This window comes from Plecotus auritus (genome assembly GCF_963455305.1).
Source record: "Plecotus auritus genome assembly, chromosome: X".
In the NCBI taxonomy this organism is placed as follows: domain Eukaryota; kingdom Metazoa; phylum Chordata; class Mammalia; order Chiroptera; family Vespertilionidae; genus Plecotus; species Plecotus auritus.
In genome coordinates, this window is record NC_137784.1 from 115124178 (window position 1) to 115144524 (window position 20347).

Below are 20347 nucleotides of genomic sequence, written 5' to 3' on the forward strand. Positions count from 1 at the left end.
TCAAAATGGCTCTCAAATGTGTTCTTTCTTCTGTACCCATGCATGAGTACTTTCTTAGTTCTCTTAAGTTACTTTATTATCCTATCTAATAAAAGAGTAATATGCAAATTGACCATCCCTCCAACACACAAGATGGCCACCAACATGTGGTCAAAGATGGCCACCCCCATGTGGACACAAGATGGCCACCACAAGATGGCCAGCAGGGGAGGGCAGTTGTGGGCAATCAGGCCAGCAGGGGAGGGCAGTTGGGAGGGAACAGGCCTGCAAGGGAGGGCAGTTGGGGGTGATCAGTCTGGCAGAGGAGGGCAGTTGGGGGCAACCAGACCTGCAGGGGAGGACAGTTGGGGGGGGACCCAGGTCTGCAGGGGAGGGCAGTTGTGGGGACCAGGCCTACAGGGGAGGGTATTTGGGGGTGACCAGGCCTGCAGGGGAGGACAGTTAGGGGCAACCAGGCCTGCAAGGGAGGGCAGTTGTGGGGACCAGGCCTGCAGGGGAGGGTAGTTGGGGGGAACCAGACCTGCAGGGGAGGGCATTTGGGGGTGACCAGGCCTGCAGGGGAGGGCAGTTGGGGGCAACCAGGCCAGCAGGGGAGGGCAGTTAGGGGCAACCAGGCTCACAAGGGAGGGCAGTTAGGGGTTACCGGGCCAGCAGAGGAGGGCAGTTAGGGGTGACCATGCCTGCAGGGGAGGACAGTTAGGGGCAACCAGGCTGGCAGGGGAGGGCAGTTAGGGGCAATTGTGCCGGCAGGGAAGCAGTTAGGCGTCAATCAGGCTGGCAGGGGAGTGGTTAGAGGGTAATCAGGCTGGCAGGCAGAAGCAGTTAGGGGCAATCAGGCAGGCAGGTAGGCGAGCAGTTGGGAGCCAGCAGTCCTGGATTGTGAGAGGGATGTCCAACTGCCCGTTTAGACCCGATCCCACAGGGGTCCCAGATTGGACAGGGTGCAGGCTGGGCTTAGGGACACCTTCCCCCCATGCACGAATTTTGTGCACTGGGCCTCTAGTATGTTATATGCTGTTAGTTGAATGTGTCATGCATGTGTTGCTTATTTTATTGATAGTAAGCTTCTTGAGTGCTGAGAGTCTGTTTCATATTTCTTTATTTTTACCATATCTATTCAACAAATAAGAGATGCTCTATTGATACCTATTGACTTGTAAGAATTTTCTTTAGCTCCCTCCAAATTGCTTAGAACATTATAGTAGAAGTCAAAAGAACAGATAGATCACATTGCTGCTCTGTCACTAAATACCTATGTAATTTTGGTCAGTTTGTTTCACTTGTTTGGACCTTAGATTTGTCTTCTGAAATGTGAAAGATTGGCTTCGACCAGGATTTCTTAACATTGGCACTATTGATATTCTGGGCAAACCATTCTTTGTTGTGGGGGGCGGGGCAGTTCTGTGCATTGTAAGATGTTTAGCAGCCTCCTTGGCCTATACCCACTAGATGCCAGTAGCAACTTCCCCAGTTGTGACAACCAAAATATCTGCAGACATTGCTAAATGTCCCTAGAGGAGGGACAAAAATAATTTCCAGTTGAGAATTACCAGAGTAGACCAGTGCTTCTTAACCATTTATTGGTCATGAATCTCTGTAACCATCTGATGAACGCTATTGACCTTCTTCCCAGAACAATGCACTCATATACTCAAATGATTTTGCATGCCATTTCAGATCTTTTATGATCCCCAGGTTAAGAAATTACTGGATTATGTGATCTCCAAGGTACATTTTGTCTCTTAATTTTAGAAAAGTTATTTAAGGTCTAAGGAAAAGGAACATTTGTTTTTGATGTTTTGTGTAGTGTTTGGGGATGGTTAGTTCAGATAATGATTCACTTTGCATCTCCAATTCACAACTATTAGTTTGGTTACATTTTAAGTGTGGGACATGTGAATGAAAATAAAATCAAGGACTAAATGTTCTTCCAGTGCTGTTGATGGCTCTTCATGCCCTGTACACTGTAAGTTGCACTAGACATATTCAACAAACTATGCAGTCTTATCAAAAATTCATCTACATACTTTGGTTTAATTAGAGTTGTATCAGAGATGCTATATACCCTGGGAACCTCCTATTAGTGAGCACTGGAAGCATTTTACCATAAATTTGTTCTGGCACATGTATAAAATATAATGCAATGCTTTCCCTAGGATTTATCTAGGTCTGCAGTGGACGCAGTGAATGAGCAGATATTAGTACTTATGGAATCTCCTCCATTTTCCTACGAGTTGCAATGGTGACATACATAGCTTTTCAGTAAGTTGATACAGTCTTGCTCTGAGTAAATTTAATTTGGTTTGATGGATGCTGTTGTCATTTTAACCTTGTTAATTTCATTAAAGGTTCTGATTCATCACAATAGGAATAGATCAGATCCATTAGACTATGAGGTGTACGTGTTAAAAAAGAAAACAGCAAAGGCCCTCTAAAAAACACACATTATAATTGGATTTTTTAAAAGCAAAAGGGTTGGGTTAAGAAAAGATTTTTCTAACAGGATACAAAAACACTAATCATAAAAGAAAAAAATTGATAAATTGGACTTCATTAAAATTAAAACTTCTTGCATCAAAAGACATCATTAAGATAGTGAAAAGGCAAACTGTAGATTGGGAGAAGATATATATTTGACAAAAGACTTGTATGCAGAATATGTTGAAACTCCTACAAGTCAAAAAGCAAAAGACATACAATACAATTTTAAAATGGGCAAAAGACTTGAGCAGGTACCCTGTAAAAGAAGATATATATGCCTAGCTCTAATCCTTACCTAAATGGCTAATAAGCATATGACAAGTTTCTCAACATTATTATTATTTATCAGAGAAATGATCATTAAAATCACACTTACACTTTGATGTACCCACCAGAATGGCTTACATTTAAAAAGTTGAACATAACAAGAGCCAACAAGGATGTGAAACAATTAGAACTCATATATTGCTGGTGGGAATATAAGAATAGCATAGACACAGGAAAAGACTCTGGCAATACCTACTAAATATAAATATACATCGAGCTACTGACCCAGAAATCTTACTATTAGAGAGAAATGACTGCTTATGTCCACAAAAATATATATACAAGAATGTTCAAAGTAACTTCATTCATAGTGGCCAAAATGAGAAACCCCAGTGTACATTAACAGGTAACTGGATTAATAAATTCTGGTATATTCATAAGTGAAATGTTTCATAGCAATAAAAAGAAAACGTATAAACTACTTCTATACAATGCAACATAATATCTAATTCTCATTGACACAGAGTTGAGCAAAGGAAGCCAGAAAGAGAAGATCGTTCCATTTATATGAAATTCCAAGTACAGGTGAAACTAAATATATGGGGATAGAAGTTAGAATATTGGTTACCTCTAGTGGGAATATTTAATGGGGGAAGGAATGGAAGAGCCTTCTAAGATGTTTAAAATATTTTACATCCTGATCTGGGTGGTGTTTCCTTAGGTATATTCATATGTAAAGATTCATTGAGTTGCATTCTTAAGATTTGTGTACTTTACTATTTACCTCAATTTTAAAAACCACATATACACCAAATGAAAATTGCAAAATTTAAATCAGTAAATACTTAATAGAAATAAAAAAAAAGAATGAAAGGGAAATATATATTTTTTCTAATTTGGAAAATACTGGGTCAGTTTTCACAAAGTACAATTGTAATCACTTAGTGAAACTTAAGGTCATATTTCCATGATGGCAAATGTCTGGAGTTTTGGAAATATCCAAGTAACTACTTGAAATGGTTTGCATAGTTATCCTGCTATTTGGTTATATTTAGGTACAACCTTGAGTATAATGGAGTGATGATAGAATTGTATATCCAGAATACTCCTTCCTTCCTTCTCTCCGCCCCCCCCCCAAAAAAAAAGAAAAAGGGGACTGCTTAGTTGATAGAGGCTATTATTAATCTTGTTAGTAAAGGTCACTATACTTAGGATACTTTGACTCTACCTGGAAAGAGGGTGGGAAACTCTAAAATTCAATACATGTGAAGTGATATGAATAATTTAATTTTAATAATAAGCAATTTTTCATTCTTTCACTTATTATGCAGATAAGATGTAGCAAGGCTTGATTAAAAACAGAGACCCTAATTTACTAAATATGTCCTTTTTCTTTTAGCAAACTTCGAAAAGACTTTTAGCATCCTTCCAAAATCCTGATCAATTTGTGTGCCGCACTACTGATGCTAAACCTGGTATTTCTGTTCCATTCTTGGTCGTCATCATTTCAGACAGAGAGACTTTGTATTGCAGCAGCAGTAGCACTTCATTACTTCCTGCTCGTTTCTTTGACATGGATGGGCCTGGAAGCAGTGCACATGTATTTTGCTCTAGTTAAAGTCTTCAACATATACATTCCCAATTATATTCTTAAATTTTGCCTAGTTGGTTGGGGTAAGTATATTGCCATTGCCCTTGATGTCTCTGTTTTAAGCCTGTGTGTCTTTCTAATTCTGGCTCCATTACACAAATATTAGGGACCAAAGTCTGTTATTATCATAGGTAAAGAATTAAGGATTGCCTCATTGGTATTTGGATATATATCTCTTTTTCTGCCTATATTGATCTAGAAATTCAACTTTTAACCTCCATGGTGAGGAATCAGTCTTCAAATATTTAACGAGCATCTGCTTGTGTATATGCTAAATGCTGATCATCGTAGTGAGCTGATTTTATCCTTCCCTTTATGGAAGTTACAATCCCGACAAAAGCTTACTGTTATAACAGCCAGCATTTAGGCAGCACTTACATGTGCCAGAAACTGTTCTAAGTGTTTTACATATTCATTTAATCTTCACAAAATCTCTAATCATTATTTTCACTTAATATATTAGGGCACTGAGTCACAAAGGAATTAGGTAATTTGCCTAAAATCAACATAGCCATACTAACTGGCAGAACTGGAATTTGAACCAGGGAATCTGTCTCTATACTTTGGACTTTTAACCTCTGTGATCTAACCATATTACTTAAGGGACAGGGAAAGGACTTGCAATGTGTGAAATGGTGGTCGGTCAGACATGCCCTGATTCTCACCACACCTTATGACTGTCACTATCACTGCTGCCCTCTGGAAGAAGCCAGGAATGAAACTCAGCATGAAACTTTCCTAAATTAGATGTCATTTCATTGGATTGCTTGACTGTATTTCTAACTGACAGGGTCAGCTTGGCTCCTTTCCCTCCTCCCCACTTCACTATTCAAAACAGATTTTGAATTCAGAAAATGTTAGACACATAGAAGATGTATATTAAGTGGAATGCATAGGGTACACAGGGAGACAGATTTTATCTTCCACTGCTTTTCTAAAGACAATAGCTTCCCAATTAGCTACTCATTCTTTTAATGAGTTCATTAACATATTTCAAGCTTTAATTGGATAAGGTCAGTGCTATTATCTATGCTAATGTGGGGAATAGAGAAAGGCAATACTAAACAAAACGTAATCTAAAAAATTGTTTTAGTGCACTTTGGAATCCATCAGACACAGAGCCCAAAACAGTCAATACTCTCCCATTTATGCCTCATATCCTTCATCTCTAGTCAACTGTCAACTGGAAGATTGAATAAGTTGTGTAAGAGTCTTCACAAATAATCCAAAGAGCTGAAAATCCACATATGGCTAACTATGAAGGGGCTGTAAATAGCACTCGATCCTGGCCTTTCTTCTCCCTCATCATCATTCATTTTAAACTTCCTCTTCAGACTGTTCCTCCATCAGACCCTTACTCCTTAAATGTTGGTGTTTCCCAGGGCTGACTTTTCATCTATTTGATATTCTGGTTCTATACCCACTTCCTGGGGTACTGGAGTGGCAGGAAAGGCTAAGGCTTGGTACTTTGGAGGCAGGAAAAACTTGGGGAGTGTTAAGTACACACACAAGCCAAGGCAACTTTTATATTCAGTTTATTACTTACATTGGTGGTGAAAAGAATAGCTAAAGGTGTCAGCTCCCAAGTCTTTGTCTCACACACTATGAAGAATGACAGCAAAACAAAAGGGGAACAGGTGACTGTCACACGAGTTGTAGGATTCCTTGTTGTTTTGAGGAGCCAGCTCTAAACTGAAGGTATGCAGTATTTTATTCTGCAGCTCTGTTCTGAGGAGGCAGGGTGCAAAGCCCCACACCTCAGAATTTGGAAGCAATGAGAAACTGTCTCATGACAGCCTCTGAGAAAAGATAGGGAGGCAAATAGGAGATGATCTTGGAACACCTTCTCACAGGCCTGCTGCCTTCTTAAATTCATGGAGGATCATAAGGCATTCCGCCAAAATTCAGATCAGCTGTGGTTCAAGCCTATGCCTATGTGGATACCTGCAAGGTTGCCAGGGATTCAGTGCAGAGCTGTCCCACAGGGAGTTTCAGAGCATTTAAATATTAGATAAATGCAATCAGCTTTAAGGAAAATGAATATTAGCATCTGTTTGTGTTTGAAGTTCTGCCTTTCTAATGCCAAAGCAACCTGTTGAAAATGTTTTATTCCTTTATTTAAGTCTCTGTCCAAGGCAGTAGATTTGTCCACATTTAATAAATAACAATCAGTAGGGATACATATTTTAATTATCATAATGTAAACAGAGCTTGGGACCACCTCACAACTTCCATCCTAAATGTAAGACTTCCCTCCCTTCTCTTCTGGTCTCCAACAGGTATTTTTTCAAATATCTATATCATGCTAGTCACTGTGCTAGATGAGCAAAATGTAGATCTGAAGGGATTGTCATGTTTATCACAGACTAGGATAATGGAGGATTTCTCCAGATGCTTAGCTGCGAGTTTCCCCACATTGGACTGCCAGTTGCGAGTGTACCCCCCACCACGTCTCGTGTGGTTCAGGGTTTGGGCTCTGGAGGAGGCGGCAAACAAATGAAAGAGACTAGACAAGAAAATATTAATTTGGGAATTGGGTGCCAGGGGGAAGCCCAAGAGAGGACTCTGCTTTGCTATGGCCTTCCGATCCCTTTTATTCAGGTTTGGGATCCACCTATAGTCCTTAGGCAGGCAATTTCCAGTAATAGCTAGATGATAGCCCATCAGCAAGGATTTACATAAGACTAAAAGGTGGAAGTTGCTTCAGCTCCCTTTGTCTCAATTAGACAGTGGGTGCTTGGCTCTGACCTTTCAGAGCCTCAAGGTTGACCAGCCTTCCAGGTTCCTTGTCCACACCTCTCTGCTAGTGAAGGCAATGGGCGGCTTCCAACACTTAGCACTCTGGAATTTAGAACAACTTCTTACAAAACCCCTAAACTGTGTGTAGGTGTAATAATGCTATTAGTTTAGCAGAAGTACTAGTACATTGTTAGAAGTAAAGAAATCATTTAAGTTTTGTAAAATGTACTTGAAATTGAATTTTTAAGCCCTGTGTCTATACTCACATCATGCTTGACTACTTTGACTGAACTGATTGCTTTATTGTAGTCTGGCTGAATTAACTGGTCGTTAACTGGTCGATCTAGTCAAAATGTCACACTGGTAAGGAATATAGAAACAGCTCCCCTGTCAGAAAAACACTAAAGGCTGCAACTGATTGTCTGTGCCCTTCATCCAAGGTGACTGAGACAAAAAGATGAAAATGAGGGGAGTATTGAACAAAAGAAAAAAATCGGGCAGCTCATCATCTGAGAAGAAAGGCTTGATGCAAATTTGCATTCCGATGAACTAGATACTTCTATTGCCAAGTTGATTTTTGGTACTTGAGCTATTTTTAATAACCAGGGGGTGTTGTATTGGAGCCACTGGCATGCTGTTTAGTTTAGCAGATTGGAGAACTCCTAGAAATGTTTAATTTAGAAGAATTTACAAACATTTTGCAAACAATGGTATTTTGATGCCTGCACATCTGTGATTCATTTAAACAGTGGCCTAATTTATCAGTGCACAGAGTCATTGATCAGGATCTTTCCCCTGCTTTCTAATGGGATGCCTTTGGCTTGCTTCCCCACACTAGGGATCCCAGCAATCATGGTGGCAATCATACTGAGTGTGAAGAAAGATCTGTATGGAACTCTGAGCGCCACATCTCCATTGTAAGTACCAGCATCTCTGCTTGTCAAGTGATGATGCTCTGTATTTTTCATGATTGAGAGAGAGAGAGAGAGAGAGAGAGAGAGAGAGAGAGAGGGAGGGAGAGAGAGAGAGAGAGAGAGATATGTTGTTCCACTTATTTATGCATTCATTAGTTGATTCTTGCATTTGCACTGACTGGGAATCTAATCTGCAATCTTGGCATATTGGGATGACTGACAGTCTAACTAACCAAACTACTGGCCAAAGCTGATGATGCTCTTGATCATCAGATTATGGTGGGGTGTTCCTGGACTCAGGCTTGGTCTTGATGCTGGCTTCAGGAAAGATTCAACCGCAGCCTTTCTGGGCTAAACACAGTCATGAGCACACTCACACAATGGTTAAGTACCTGGGCTCTGTACGACCTTGGGTAACTTACTTTACCTCTTATTTTCATTTCCTGTTCTGAAAAGTGGAGGTAATAATGTTTGCTCTCAATGCTGTGTGCAAATTAAAATGACATTATGTATAGAAAGTGCTCAGCATGTGGCCTGTTCCATGGTAAGTGCTATATAACTTGCAACTATTATAATTAGAAAGCTTGCAGAACTTGGAAGGAATTAGAGTTGTCACTATAAGAAAATACTGAGACAGGATGGAAAACACTTTCTACCTTTCAACAACAAAGCTCTCCCCTGAAAAAGACTCCACCTCTTTTCTTTGTAAATTGACTCAGCTTTGTACTATTGTTTTTCTATTCTTTTCCTCCCTCCCTCTCTTTTTCTTTTCCTTCCTTCCTCCCTTCCTCACCCCTCCCTTCCTCCCTCCCTTCTTTCCTTCCCTCCTTCCTTCCTTCCTTCCTTCCTTCCTTCCTTCCTTCCTTCCTTCCTTCCTTTCTTTCCTTTCTCTCTCTCTCTCTCTCTCTCTCTCTCTCTCTCTCTCTCTCTCTCTATATATATATATATATATATATATACACACCAGTATATATGCCATCTCTTTGATTCTCTCATGCACAGCCACAAGAGAATAGCCATTTACTTTGCTCTATCTCTCCTCTCTAGAACCTTCTTTTATAGACCTGTAGATGGTTACCATGTAGTCCTTTAGATTGCACAGTCTCATTTCTGATTTTATTTACTTACCCATATCCATGTTCTTTAGTGTTGCCTCTCAAGTACTTTTTCACTATAGATTTTTCTCTCTCACTGGACTGGAATCAAAAGTAGGAGGCCTTGCCCCCCAGACTCCTCTGTTTTTCATATTGAGATGACAGTTTCCAGAAAGTCAAAATTCTATTGCCCTTTCCAGCATATGCCTTCTAATCATAATTCCTTGCTATCCTTTCTTTCTCTCCCCTTTCCCTTCTCATCTCATCCTCCATCCTCCTTCCTTGACTGTTTTGTGACTTAAAGTGTCCTCCATTGTCTAGCTAATGGTTATTCTTCAAAGAGCAAAAGCAAAAGCAAAGCCAGAACAAAATCAATAACACTCCCTCTGAAAACACCTCTTTCATAAGTGAAGTGGTTAGTAAGAGGCAGACTGCTCTAAGAGCTTTTAAAAATATATATATATTGAAGAAGTAATACAGGTATATGGTACAAAATTCAAATGTACAAAAAGGTAGAGGATGAAAAATAAACCCCTCTTCCAGCCTCAACTACCCAGTTTCTCACCCTTGATGCAACTCTTATTACAATCAAATTTGTATAGATATTTTCTCGCACACTTTGTTAACTAAATGGTAGATAAACATTATTTGGTATTTAACAATAAGTCTTGGAGATGATTTTCTATTCAAACATATAGTGCTGCCGCTTTTACGAGTTTCTATAGCTTCCTTTAAGGTTGAAGATGATATTCAGGGAAGCTTAAGTATTAGATTCTATTAAGAAAATTAAATGTTTCCCCCCACTCCCTCCCAAGACACACAAACATACCCAAATTGACACACACACACAAATATCCACACCAGCATGAATAATATAAGCACAAGAGAGTTTCCTGGTTCTGGAAAAGAGGTCTCAGCTAAGTTGATACATAGTTAAATTAGTGAAGCTTGTCTATGTTCAAAAATCAGAGGTAATACCACCAGTACCTGGGCATTTTATTATATGAAGTATCTGTTCTTATGAATCACCAAATATTTATTTTTTAATAGTCACCCCAGTGACTATTGTTGCCTTCTGTAGACCAAACTGGTAGCTGTGGTGGGAAGTTTATTTATTTATTTATTTATTTATTTATTTATTTATTTATTAAATAAATCTTTATTCAGATTATTACAATTATTTCTCCTTTTTCCCCCCATAGCTCCCCTCCACCCCTTTACCACCCCACCTTCTGCCCTTACCTCCCCCACACTGTCCTCATCCATAGGTGTATGATTTTTGTCCAGTCTCTTCCTGAACCCCCCATACCCCTTTCCCCCTGAGAATTATCAGTCCACTCCCTTTCTATGCCCCTGATTCTATTATATTCACCAGATTATTCTGTTCCTCAGGTTTTTAATTCACTTGATTTTTAGATTCACTTGTTGATAGATATGTATTTGTTGTTCATAATTTTTCTCTTTACTTTTTTCTTCTTCCTCTTCTTTAAGAATACCTTTCAGCATTTCATATAATACTGGTTTGGTGGTGATGAACTCCTTTAGCTTTTTCTTGTCTGTGAAACTCTTTATCTACCCTTCAATTCTGAATGATAGCTTTGCTGGGTAGAGTAATCTTGGTTGTAGGTTCTTGCTATTCATCACATTGAAAATTTCTTGCCACTCCCGTCTGGCCTGCATAGTTTCTGTTGAGAAGTCAGCTGACAGTCGTATAGGTGCTCCCTTGTAGGTAACTAACTGTTTTTCTCTTGCTGCTTTTAATATTCTCTCTTTGTCTTTTGCTCTTGGCATTTTAATTATGATGTGTCTTGGTGTGGTCCTCTTTGAATTCCTTTTGTTTGGGGTTCTGTGGGCTTCCTGGACTTGTAAGTTTATTTCTTTCACCAGGTGGGGGAAGTTTTCGGTCATTATTTCTTCAAATAGGTTTTCAGTATCTTGCTCTCTCTCTTCTTCTGGCACCCCCATAATTCTGATGTTGGTATGCTTGAAGTTGTCCCAGAGTCTTCTTACATTATCTTCAACTTTTTGGATTTTTTTTTTTTTTGCTTTTTGCTTTTTCGGTTGAGTGTTTTTTGCTTCTTTGTATTTCAATTCTTTGACTTGATTTTTGTGTTCCTCTTGTCTGTTTTTGGGTCTCTGTATAATATTTTTTATTTCAGTCAGTGTATGTTTAATTTCTAGTTGGTCCTTTTTCATATCTCCGAGGGTCTCAGTATATTTATCGGCCTTTTCTAGGATATTCTTAAAAAGCCTTATAACCGTGGTTTTGAATTCTATATCCAGTCGTTTGTTTTCCTCCATTTCTTTCGTTTGTGATCTGATTCTTTGACGCCGCATTTTCACTGCTTCCCTGAGTTGGTAAGGTAGATTTGTGTGGTAGGTTTCCAATATGGCCCAGTGGGTCTGCCTCCCCAGTTAACCTGAGGTGGACACTCTTGGTGCACCCCTTTGTGGACTGTGTGAACAGCCTTGTTGTAATTAAGTCTTTATTGTTGTTGGTATCACTGGGAAGAATTGACCTCCAGGCCAGTTGGCTGTAAGGATCAGCTGTGTCTATGCTGGGAGAAGTTCAGTGCTGGAGACAGCCTTATAGGATTAGACTTGCCAAATTGCAATTGCCTCTGTGCTCAGCTTGGATGGGGTGAAGTCTCAGTCTTGGCTTCCCGTCAGCCTTGCCCTTGAGGGCACGTACGCGCCTTCAGACCTCTGCCTTCCTGGCTCCCGAGTCTCCGCCCGAGAGTCCAGACTCCCCCCACAAGAGCGTGGGTCCCCAGGGGCTCACCTGGAACTGGGGTTCACTGCAGTCAGAATTGGGGCTCAGTGCAGTCAGGAGCCTCTGACTCCCTTCCACTAGGGAAAGCCTGTGGCAACCTCCGCAGCCTTTGTGCGCACTGGTACGCGCGCGCTTTCAGTCCTCCACCTTCCCTGGCTCCTGAGTCTCCGCCCGAGAGTCCAGACTCCCCCCACAAGAGTGTGGGTCCCCAGGGGCTCGCATGGAACTGGGGTTCACTGCAGTCAGAACTGGGGCTCAGTGCAGTCAGGAGCCTCTGACTCCATTCCACTAGGGAAAGCCTGTGGCAACCTCTGCAGCCTTTGTGCGCACTGGTACGCACGCGCTTTCAGTCCTCCCCCTTCCCCGGCTCCCGAGTCTCCGCCTGAGAGTCCAGACTCCCCCCACAAGAGTGTGGGTCCCCAGGGGCTCGCCCGGAACTGGGGTTCAGTGCAGTCAGAACTGGGGTTCAGTGCGGTCGGGGGCTTCCTTCCCCCTTCCGCCAGAGAAAGTCAGCCAGGCTCTCAGCCGCCCTTCCTCTCTGCGCGCACAAAGACCCTTTGCCATACCTCCAATTCTCTGTGAGCTTTTCTCTTTACTTCTGGTTGTAGAATTTTCACTCAGCCAGTTTTCCTGTGGTTCTGGATGGTGTCCATTCTGTCTTTTAGTTGTAGTTTTGAAATTGTTGTGCGAGGCAGCAGTTTAGGTGTTTACCTATGCCGCCATCTTGGTTTCCTCTATTTATTTATTTTTTAATATATTTTTATTTATTTCAGAGAGGAAGGAAGAGGGAGAGAGATATAGAAACATCAATGATGGGAGAGAATCATTGATTGGCTGCCTCCTACACACCCCCTGCTGGGGATGGAGCCCACAACCTGGGCATGTTGCCCTTGACTGGAATCGAACCCAGGGCCCTTCAATCCACAGGCCAATGTGCTATCCACTGAGCCAAATCAGCTAGGGCTATTGTGGGAAGTTTAAAGTATACATTCTACTTTAAAGTAATACTACCAAAGCTGTTTCCTTTTCATTAACTATGATAAGCTCATCACTGTTTGATATAACATTCAGAAAAGCCAGTCATTTAAAAAGAAAAGAAAAGCCAGTCATTGCTCATGTTCTTTTAACTGTGATATTTATCATGCAAAGCAAAATTTATCCTGCAAATAAAAGCTCAGGTATAAGGGAAGGGACACTTTTGGAGGAAATACATCATTTGTTTTTGTGCTGTTCAGGAAGAAAATAGCCTCCTCAGGAATTGGACTGAGAGGTTTCTGCATATGTAGGGCATAAAATCCTCTGGGATTTCTGGCTCAGCACTGAAAAGAAACCTGGACTGTGGTTTAGGAGATTGAAATTTGATTCCCAGCTCTGCCCCTGTAAGTATGAGTGACGTCTGTTAACTAGGTATTCTCAGATGGAATGAAATCAACTAGAGTATCTTCAGAGTCTCACTGAAAAATGTGACTTTATGTTTCTCTACCTCACAATGGTCTTCTCTGTTTTATCTCTTACAGTTGTTGGATTAAAGACAATTCTCTATTTTACATCTCAGTTGTGGATTATTTTTGCCTCATATTTCTCATTAATTTCTCCATGTTCTGCACTGTTCTTGCTCAACTGAATTCCATGAAATCCCAAAGCCAGAAGACACGGCAGAAGATGATCCTATATGACCTCAAAACACAACAAGCCTAACATTCTTACTTGGCCTCACCTGGGGGTTTGCCTTCTGTAGACCAAACTGGTAGCTGTAGTGGGAAGTTTATTTATTTATTGCCTGGGGACCCATGAGGATCCTTTTCTTGTATCTTTTTGCCATTTTTAATACTTTACAAGGTAACTTCTGCTTCTTTATTTTTTCTGTGGCTAGCTAGGCCTCCACCAAAGCTTTTGCAGTTTTGGAAAATAAGCTCATCTTTCAGGGATTCAAAGAAAGGAAAGATACTCCAAGAGGTCTCTGCTGTCAATGAGTTGACATACAGCCATTAGAAACATTAGCTAGATGTTAAGACTTCATTAAATAGCCCAGTCTCTCTTTCTCAGGGCTTTAAAAAGAAGTTCAAATAGCTAACTCAACTCCAACTAGTTGGCAATGTCTATAACAGGGGTGGGCAAACTTTTTGACTGGAGGGCCACAATGGGTTCTTAAACTGGACCGGAGGGCTGGAACAAAAGCATGGATGGAGTGTTTGTGTGAACTAATATAAATTCAAAGTAAACATCATTACATAAAAGGGTACGGTCTTTTTTTTTCAGTAGTTTTATTCATTTCAAACATTTTAACAAGAAGAATGTAAACACTAATCATTATAATTTGAAACTTCAAAAAATGGAGGAATCATAGCACAATAACATACCTTATATTGAAGATGGCAAAGGCAAAATAAAATTGCCTAACAAAGGAAAGGTACAAAAGCCTTTCAAATTAAACTTAAATATAATACAATAATTTAAAACTAAAACAAATAGAAAAGAACAAAATGTGTAAACAGTAAATTAAACATTTTCTTTAGTGCAACTTCCAAATTATGCCCGGGATGTAGATGTAGATGGCAATGTAGACTGGGTTGAAAGGTTTTTGGTCTTTAAAACATCAACTTCAGTGGGAACAGTGTTGTTGGTCTCCTTTTTAGCTAATGCTCTGATACTGTGCTCTCCAGGGGTGTGTCTCCCTACATCACCACGATAACGTGTCTACGCATTCCCAGGGTGATGTCAGGGGACGCGTCCGCGGGCATTACAAGGAGCCTCTGGAAGATTGAGAGGTTGTTCCTTCTACTGAATGGGCGGATATAAATCCGCCCACTCAGAAGAAGGAGCTGAGGCTGTGTTTCCCGACGTTGCCATGCTAACACTGCTGCTGGTGAAGGAGCGGAGGGGAGAGCAAGAGATCCCTCTGCTCTTTCAGCTCCGTGGGCAGGATAGAACCGGCCCGCGGGCCGTAGTTTGCCCACGGCTGGTCTACAACAAACACCAATTGGTAATACCTCTTATAGCAATATGTCAACACATTGTTCTGGTAATTGTACAGATTTACATTTGTGTTGACATTTTGAAGTGCGCTATCCAATTGAACATAGCAATTACTGGACAGTAGAAACATTAAACTTTTTAATCCTCACCTGAGGTTATTCTTTTTCGTTGATTATCAGAGAGAGTGAAAAGGAAGGAGGAGGAGGGGGAGAGAGAAAGAAACATCAATGTGACAGAGACATATCAACTGGTTGCCTCCCACATGCAACCCTGGAGCAGGGAACGAACCTGCAACTGAGATATGTGCTCTTGACTAGGAATCAAACCTGTGATGTTTGGGTCTTCAAGCCAACGCTCTAACGACTGAGCAACTGGCCAAGACGAAACATTAAATGTTTGACCTCATAGACTATGGCTGCATTAGATATCCTAACACATTGTATAAAGGAGCCAGGCCAGGAAATTGTAGAGTCACAGAGGAATGAAGGTGAAGAGCAAAGAGTAGTCAGTCAAGGCAAGAGGGCAAGGTTCTAGTCTTGGTTTTACTACAAATTAAACTTGAAAAAGTTGCCACAACTGGCTGAATTAGATTATCCTAAAGTAATGGCTCTATAGCTCTTTAATCTCCTTCCTATTTTCTGGTGAAAGGAAAACAAATGATAATGAAGTGATTAAATGGTAGGCCAAAGATGACATGAGAAGTAAAAGCTAGGGTTCTTGTTAATATACCTCTGAATAAGTGTTGATGTTCATTTTAACCGGATTTTGCCTATTAAAAAATCTTGGGAGAAAGAGGCATGCAGAGTGATTTCTGAGTCTTAAACTCCGCCCCATGCTCGGATGCTTAAGTTTGACCCAGTTGATTTGGGCCACTGCAGTAGGGCCACTGTGAGGAAACTTGGGCATTTCATTGAGTTAGGGTCTCCTTTAGTGCTTTTAACTATTTATTAATTTGATAAATGCTTTTTGGTAGTTCCATAGGATGCTCCAGAGGGAAAAGGTTCTATGGTCAAGGAAGTTTGAGAAATGCAGCAAACTACATGTCCCCATTCTTGAAATGGCACAGTATACATTAAAAAGCTCTGAGAAGCCGAAACTGGTGTGGCTCAGTGGATAGAGCGTTGGCCTGTGGACTGAAGGGTCCCAGGTTCGATTCCGGTCAAGGGCATGTACCTAGGTTGTGGGCACATCCCCAGTAGGAGGTGTGCAGGAGGCAGCTGATCGATGTTTCTCTCTCATCGATGTTTCTAACTATCTCTCTCCCTTCCTTTCTGTAAAAAATCAATAAAATATATTTAAAAAAAATTGTTTTAGCCCTGGCCGGTAGCTCAATTGGTTGGAGCATTGTCCTGCACACCAAAAGGTTACATATTCAATTCCCATTTAGGGCATATACCTAGGTTTTGGGTTCAATCTCTGGTCGGATCGCTTAAGGGAGGGAACCGATCAATTTTTCTCACATGGATCTTTCTCTCTGTGTGTCTCTCTCCCTTCTTCTCTCTGAAGTCAATAAAAATATATCAAGGGCGAGGATTAATTTTTTTTTTGTTTTAGCCCAGCATTTAAAAAACTTCAGAACACTTTGTCATTGTGGTTATTAATCCCTGAGGAATTGTGGGAAATATGAATTGGTATGCAGACATTTGCAAGGTGCTACAGGGAAATTAGGAAACAATCTGGAATAAGACATAGTTTTTTCCATCATGTCTAATGATTCAAGAAACCATTTCATTTTTCAGCAATGAAGTGTATTAACTGAAACTGTCCCACCAGATTATGCTAACCATATATAGCCATATTCTGATTGGACTGTGAAAAGACACAAAATGTATTGTTCTTCCTTCACATGCCATTATTATTCTTTCTTATAGTGAGGACAGAATTTTTGTGAGCTCTCCACCCCACTCTCACATGGTTCCCTTGGAGGCTATCAGCACTTGATTGTATCCTAGATTGTTGACTGAGGCTGTGGTGATGATTCTCTACTTTACCTCGTTATATAACTACCTGAACTACACAGAGATTACCCTGGTCTCTGTATTATGATGGTTTAAGAACTAACCAGACTCAGTCTAGAATGTACAAAAAAGTAAATTAGAAACTAATGCCTGTGCAGATTTTTTCCTCAGCACTAATTCCAGGCTTCTCTCTGGGTCACTCATTCTGAGGAGAAATGCACTCATTATGTAAAAAGAGGGGTTAAAAGGAAAGACAGCTGACAAAAGAACAAGAAAGCAAAGCAGTTTAGAACTTAAAAAGGGGGGAGGAGTGTTTTCAAAACAGCAAGTGTTCCATTCTTATTGTGGAAAGGATGTAGTATCTAAGCAGGAAGCTTCCTACATGGGTAGAAGCACAATATATTTGGGGTTCTCCTGACGACTAAAACCAAAGTCCCATAGATCCAACATCAACAGAGCCAAGCTTTCTCTGTCTGTTAGATATGATTTATGTCAGTAAAGCACCAAGAGTTTGTAGTTCTTAGTCCTGCCTACAAAAGAGAATGTGCCATGTTGAAAAGAGGGTGTTTTCAGAGCCCTGAGTTTCAAACACAAGTCTCTCTCTCTCTCTCTCTCTCTCTCTCTCTCTCTCTCTCTCTCTCTCTCTCTCTCTCTCTCACACACACACACACACACACATACACACCAAATACTCAAAACAAGAATGCAGTGAAGCAAGTGAACAATGTAGCCATTTAAAAGACAGATGGCAAGTTCATAATTTTCATAATTTTAGCTGAAGGGGGTTGCCCTGTGGTCAGGTGTGAAAAAGTATGATCATGAGCCATTTCTGAAAGACGGGTGCACAAATAAAAATGCAGTTGACAAAAACCTGACATCTTCCCTCATTCCTATGCTCTAATGAGTAATCAGATCAATCTGTTATTGGAAAGAAAAAGGAAGGCTGTCAGGCAGGGAGAGCTGGCAGGCAGCTCATTGGAATTCACAGGATAACATTTAAGTCTGAGAACTAACTTAAACTCCATGCAGGAAATCAGAGCAGTAATAGGTGCTTGTTGTCACTGTTGCCCCTTGTTCATGCTGGAGCTGGAGTTTTACCTGCTCTGAGACTAAGGTTTGCTCTCATCAGGTTGCTGTACCACCTTCCAGGTGGCTGCTGCTCAGAAAAGGATTCTTGATTCATCACCACATTTGTTTGGTTACAAATGGAGACAGAGCCCTCAGGATAAGTGGTGAGATTTGTCATTCCGTTTAGCCTCCAGATTGCTGCCTCCCACTTGGAATCAGAAAGTCTCAGGGCTGGAATCAGGGAACCAATAACTTCCCAATCCAACTTGACATAAGGTGACAGGAAGTGACATCCCTCTGCCTCAAACTTTCCAGAGACTGAGAGCTCATTATACCACACAGCAGAACATTTAACTTTTCTCTTTTTAAAAATTGAAATGTATTTGACATATAACATTGTGTAAATTTAAGGTATACAACAAGTCCATTAAATATATTAATATATTGTATATTAGTGCCACTGTAGCATGTAATCAGCTCTGAAATTTATCTGGGTCATCTTTTCCTGAGAGTAGTGTGTTTAGTGGTTAAGCCCTTGGGCTTTGCAGCCAGACTACCTGTCTTCAGTCCTGATGCTGCTAGTTCAACATCAGCTCTGTGACTGTATCAAGTTTACTAGATTTCTTGGGCTCTGAGGTATTTCATCTATAAAAATTAGATTAATAGTACAATGCCTATGGTCTACTCATTGCTGAATAAACACTAGCCGTGATTTGTTACTACATGATTATTTGTGGCTTCCTCCCATTGTTTCTAGTTCTAACCTGGCAACCACACAAAACAAATATAATTTGTCCTTTTCATGACAGCCCTTTCAGAGGGTAGTTGTGACTATAGCTATCATCTCTCCCCACCCTATATTACCCACTCCAAATTTTCTCTTATCCAAATACAACACCTCAGCTCTTTCAGCCTTTCCTCAAGTCCATCCTTATTCTTGTTTTCCCTAAGTATTCTTGAAGACTACCATTTTTCGTTATGCTTTTAAAACAAAGTCTCCCAATCTGAGCATGATACTGGTAGGAGGAAGGACCAACCCGGGGCAGATGGCAGGAGAGTCTCACTTGCCTCAGTCAAGATTCTTTACTCCCACTAATGCCCTAGCTGAAGTGAATTTTGGGGGCATTTACTGTTGACTCAGCTTGCAATGAGCTAAGACATCTTTGATCCATCACTAATTGTTTTTCTTCAGGACAACTGCCCAATGAAGTGGCAAACTAAACCTTGTATAGAGAACAAAAGTTTCCAAACTGCACTTGGGCCAAAATAAATATTTTGAGGCCCAAGAAGGTATTACTAAGGTTGCAGAAGGCTGTGAGAGTTTGTGTATCAAGTGCCTTGAGGTTCAAGTCAACAAGCATCTATTGAGCTGCTACACATAGCACTAGAGGCAAAGATATAAGTGATGTAAAGATGAAAATGAAAGATACTTCAGCCCTCAAAGATATTACAGCTAGGTAGAGAGATTGATAATACATGGAGAATAATATAACCAAACATAGCAAATATTATAACAAAGTGCTATGAGAATTCAGAAATGGGACAGATGAGTTTCAGTTTGAAGCATCTGGAAAGGCTTTGTGAATAAAAAGACTTTTTAGCATGGACCATAAATAAAAGTCAGGCTGTTGACAAGAGTTATTTCTGCCCATTACACCCTCAAACATTAGGAAATCCAATTGGCCTTCCAGGGCATTGTAATCAGGATCATCTTACATCCCACTTTTATCTTCCAAGGAGGTATTTCAGAGTGTGGGGATGAGAAATGGCCAATCTTGCTGGTAGATACCTTCAGCACTCCTATGCCACTTGCAGGGCAAAATAAAGGCTGGCAGTGGAAAATTAGGACACGAAATTTATGGTCTCCACACAGTGCAATTGTGCAAAAGAGTGTGTATTTGTTACTTATTGCGTGTAACAAATTACCCCCAAATTTTAGCAGCCTAAAAGAAAAAACACACAGTTTCTGAGGATAAGGAATTCAGGAGAAGCTTAGCTGGGTAGCTGTGGCCCAGGAACTTTTACAATTGGTCAATCTGTCAGCCAGGTCTAGAGAATCTGTGCACGTGGCTGTGTACTAGAAGCTTTAGTTTCTCACATGTAGGCCTCTGCACAAGGCTGTCAGGGTGTCCTGAAAAAATAACACTTGGCTTCCTTTGAAGTGAGTGATGAGAGAGAGAGAGAGAGAGAGAGAGAGAGAGAGAGAGAGAGAGGGAGAGAGAGAGAGAGAGAGGAAACAATGTCTTTTATAACCTAATTTTGGAAGTGACATGCCATATACTATTGGTACAGTGTGGAAGGAGACTATAGTAGGATGTGACTACCAGGGTGTGGTGATCATTGAAAGTAATTTCAGAGGCTGGCGATCATTGCAGACCTGATCTCTCAAGCTCTAGGAGGGACAGCAGCCCAGGGGAAACACTGGT

At 40.7% G+C, this 20347-nt stretch overlaps 1 protein-coding gene across 1 annotated transcript in view; it reads left to right on the forward strand.

Moving 5' to 3' along the window:
• The window catches only part of ADGRG4 (adhesion G protein-coupled receptor G4), a gene marked incomplete at both ends in the record, with an annotated part of 137630 nt that overhangs the window by 113235 nt on the left and 4048 nt on the right, over nucleotides 1-20347 (forward strand). Inside the window, 8 exon segments of the mRNA XM_080653141.1 lie at nucleotides 2157-2205; nucleotides 2208-2262; nucleotides 4148-4166; nucleotides 4170-4422; nucleotides 7977-8055; nucleotides 13437-13600; nucleotides 13603-13653; nucleotides 13684-13758. Of these exon segments, the coding sequence (XP_080509267.1) occupies nucleotides 2157-2205; nucleotides 2208-2262; nucleotides 4148-4166; nucleotides 4170-4422; nucleotides 7977-8055; nucleotides 13437-13600; nucleotides 13603-13653; nucleotides 13684-13758 (745 nt within the window).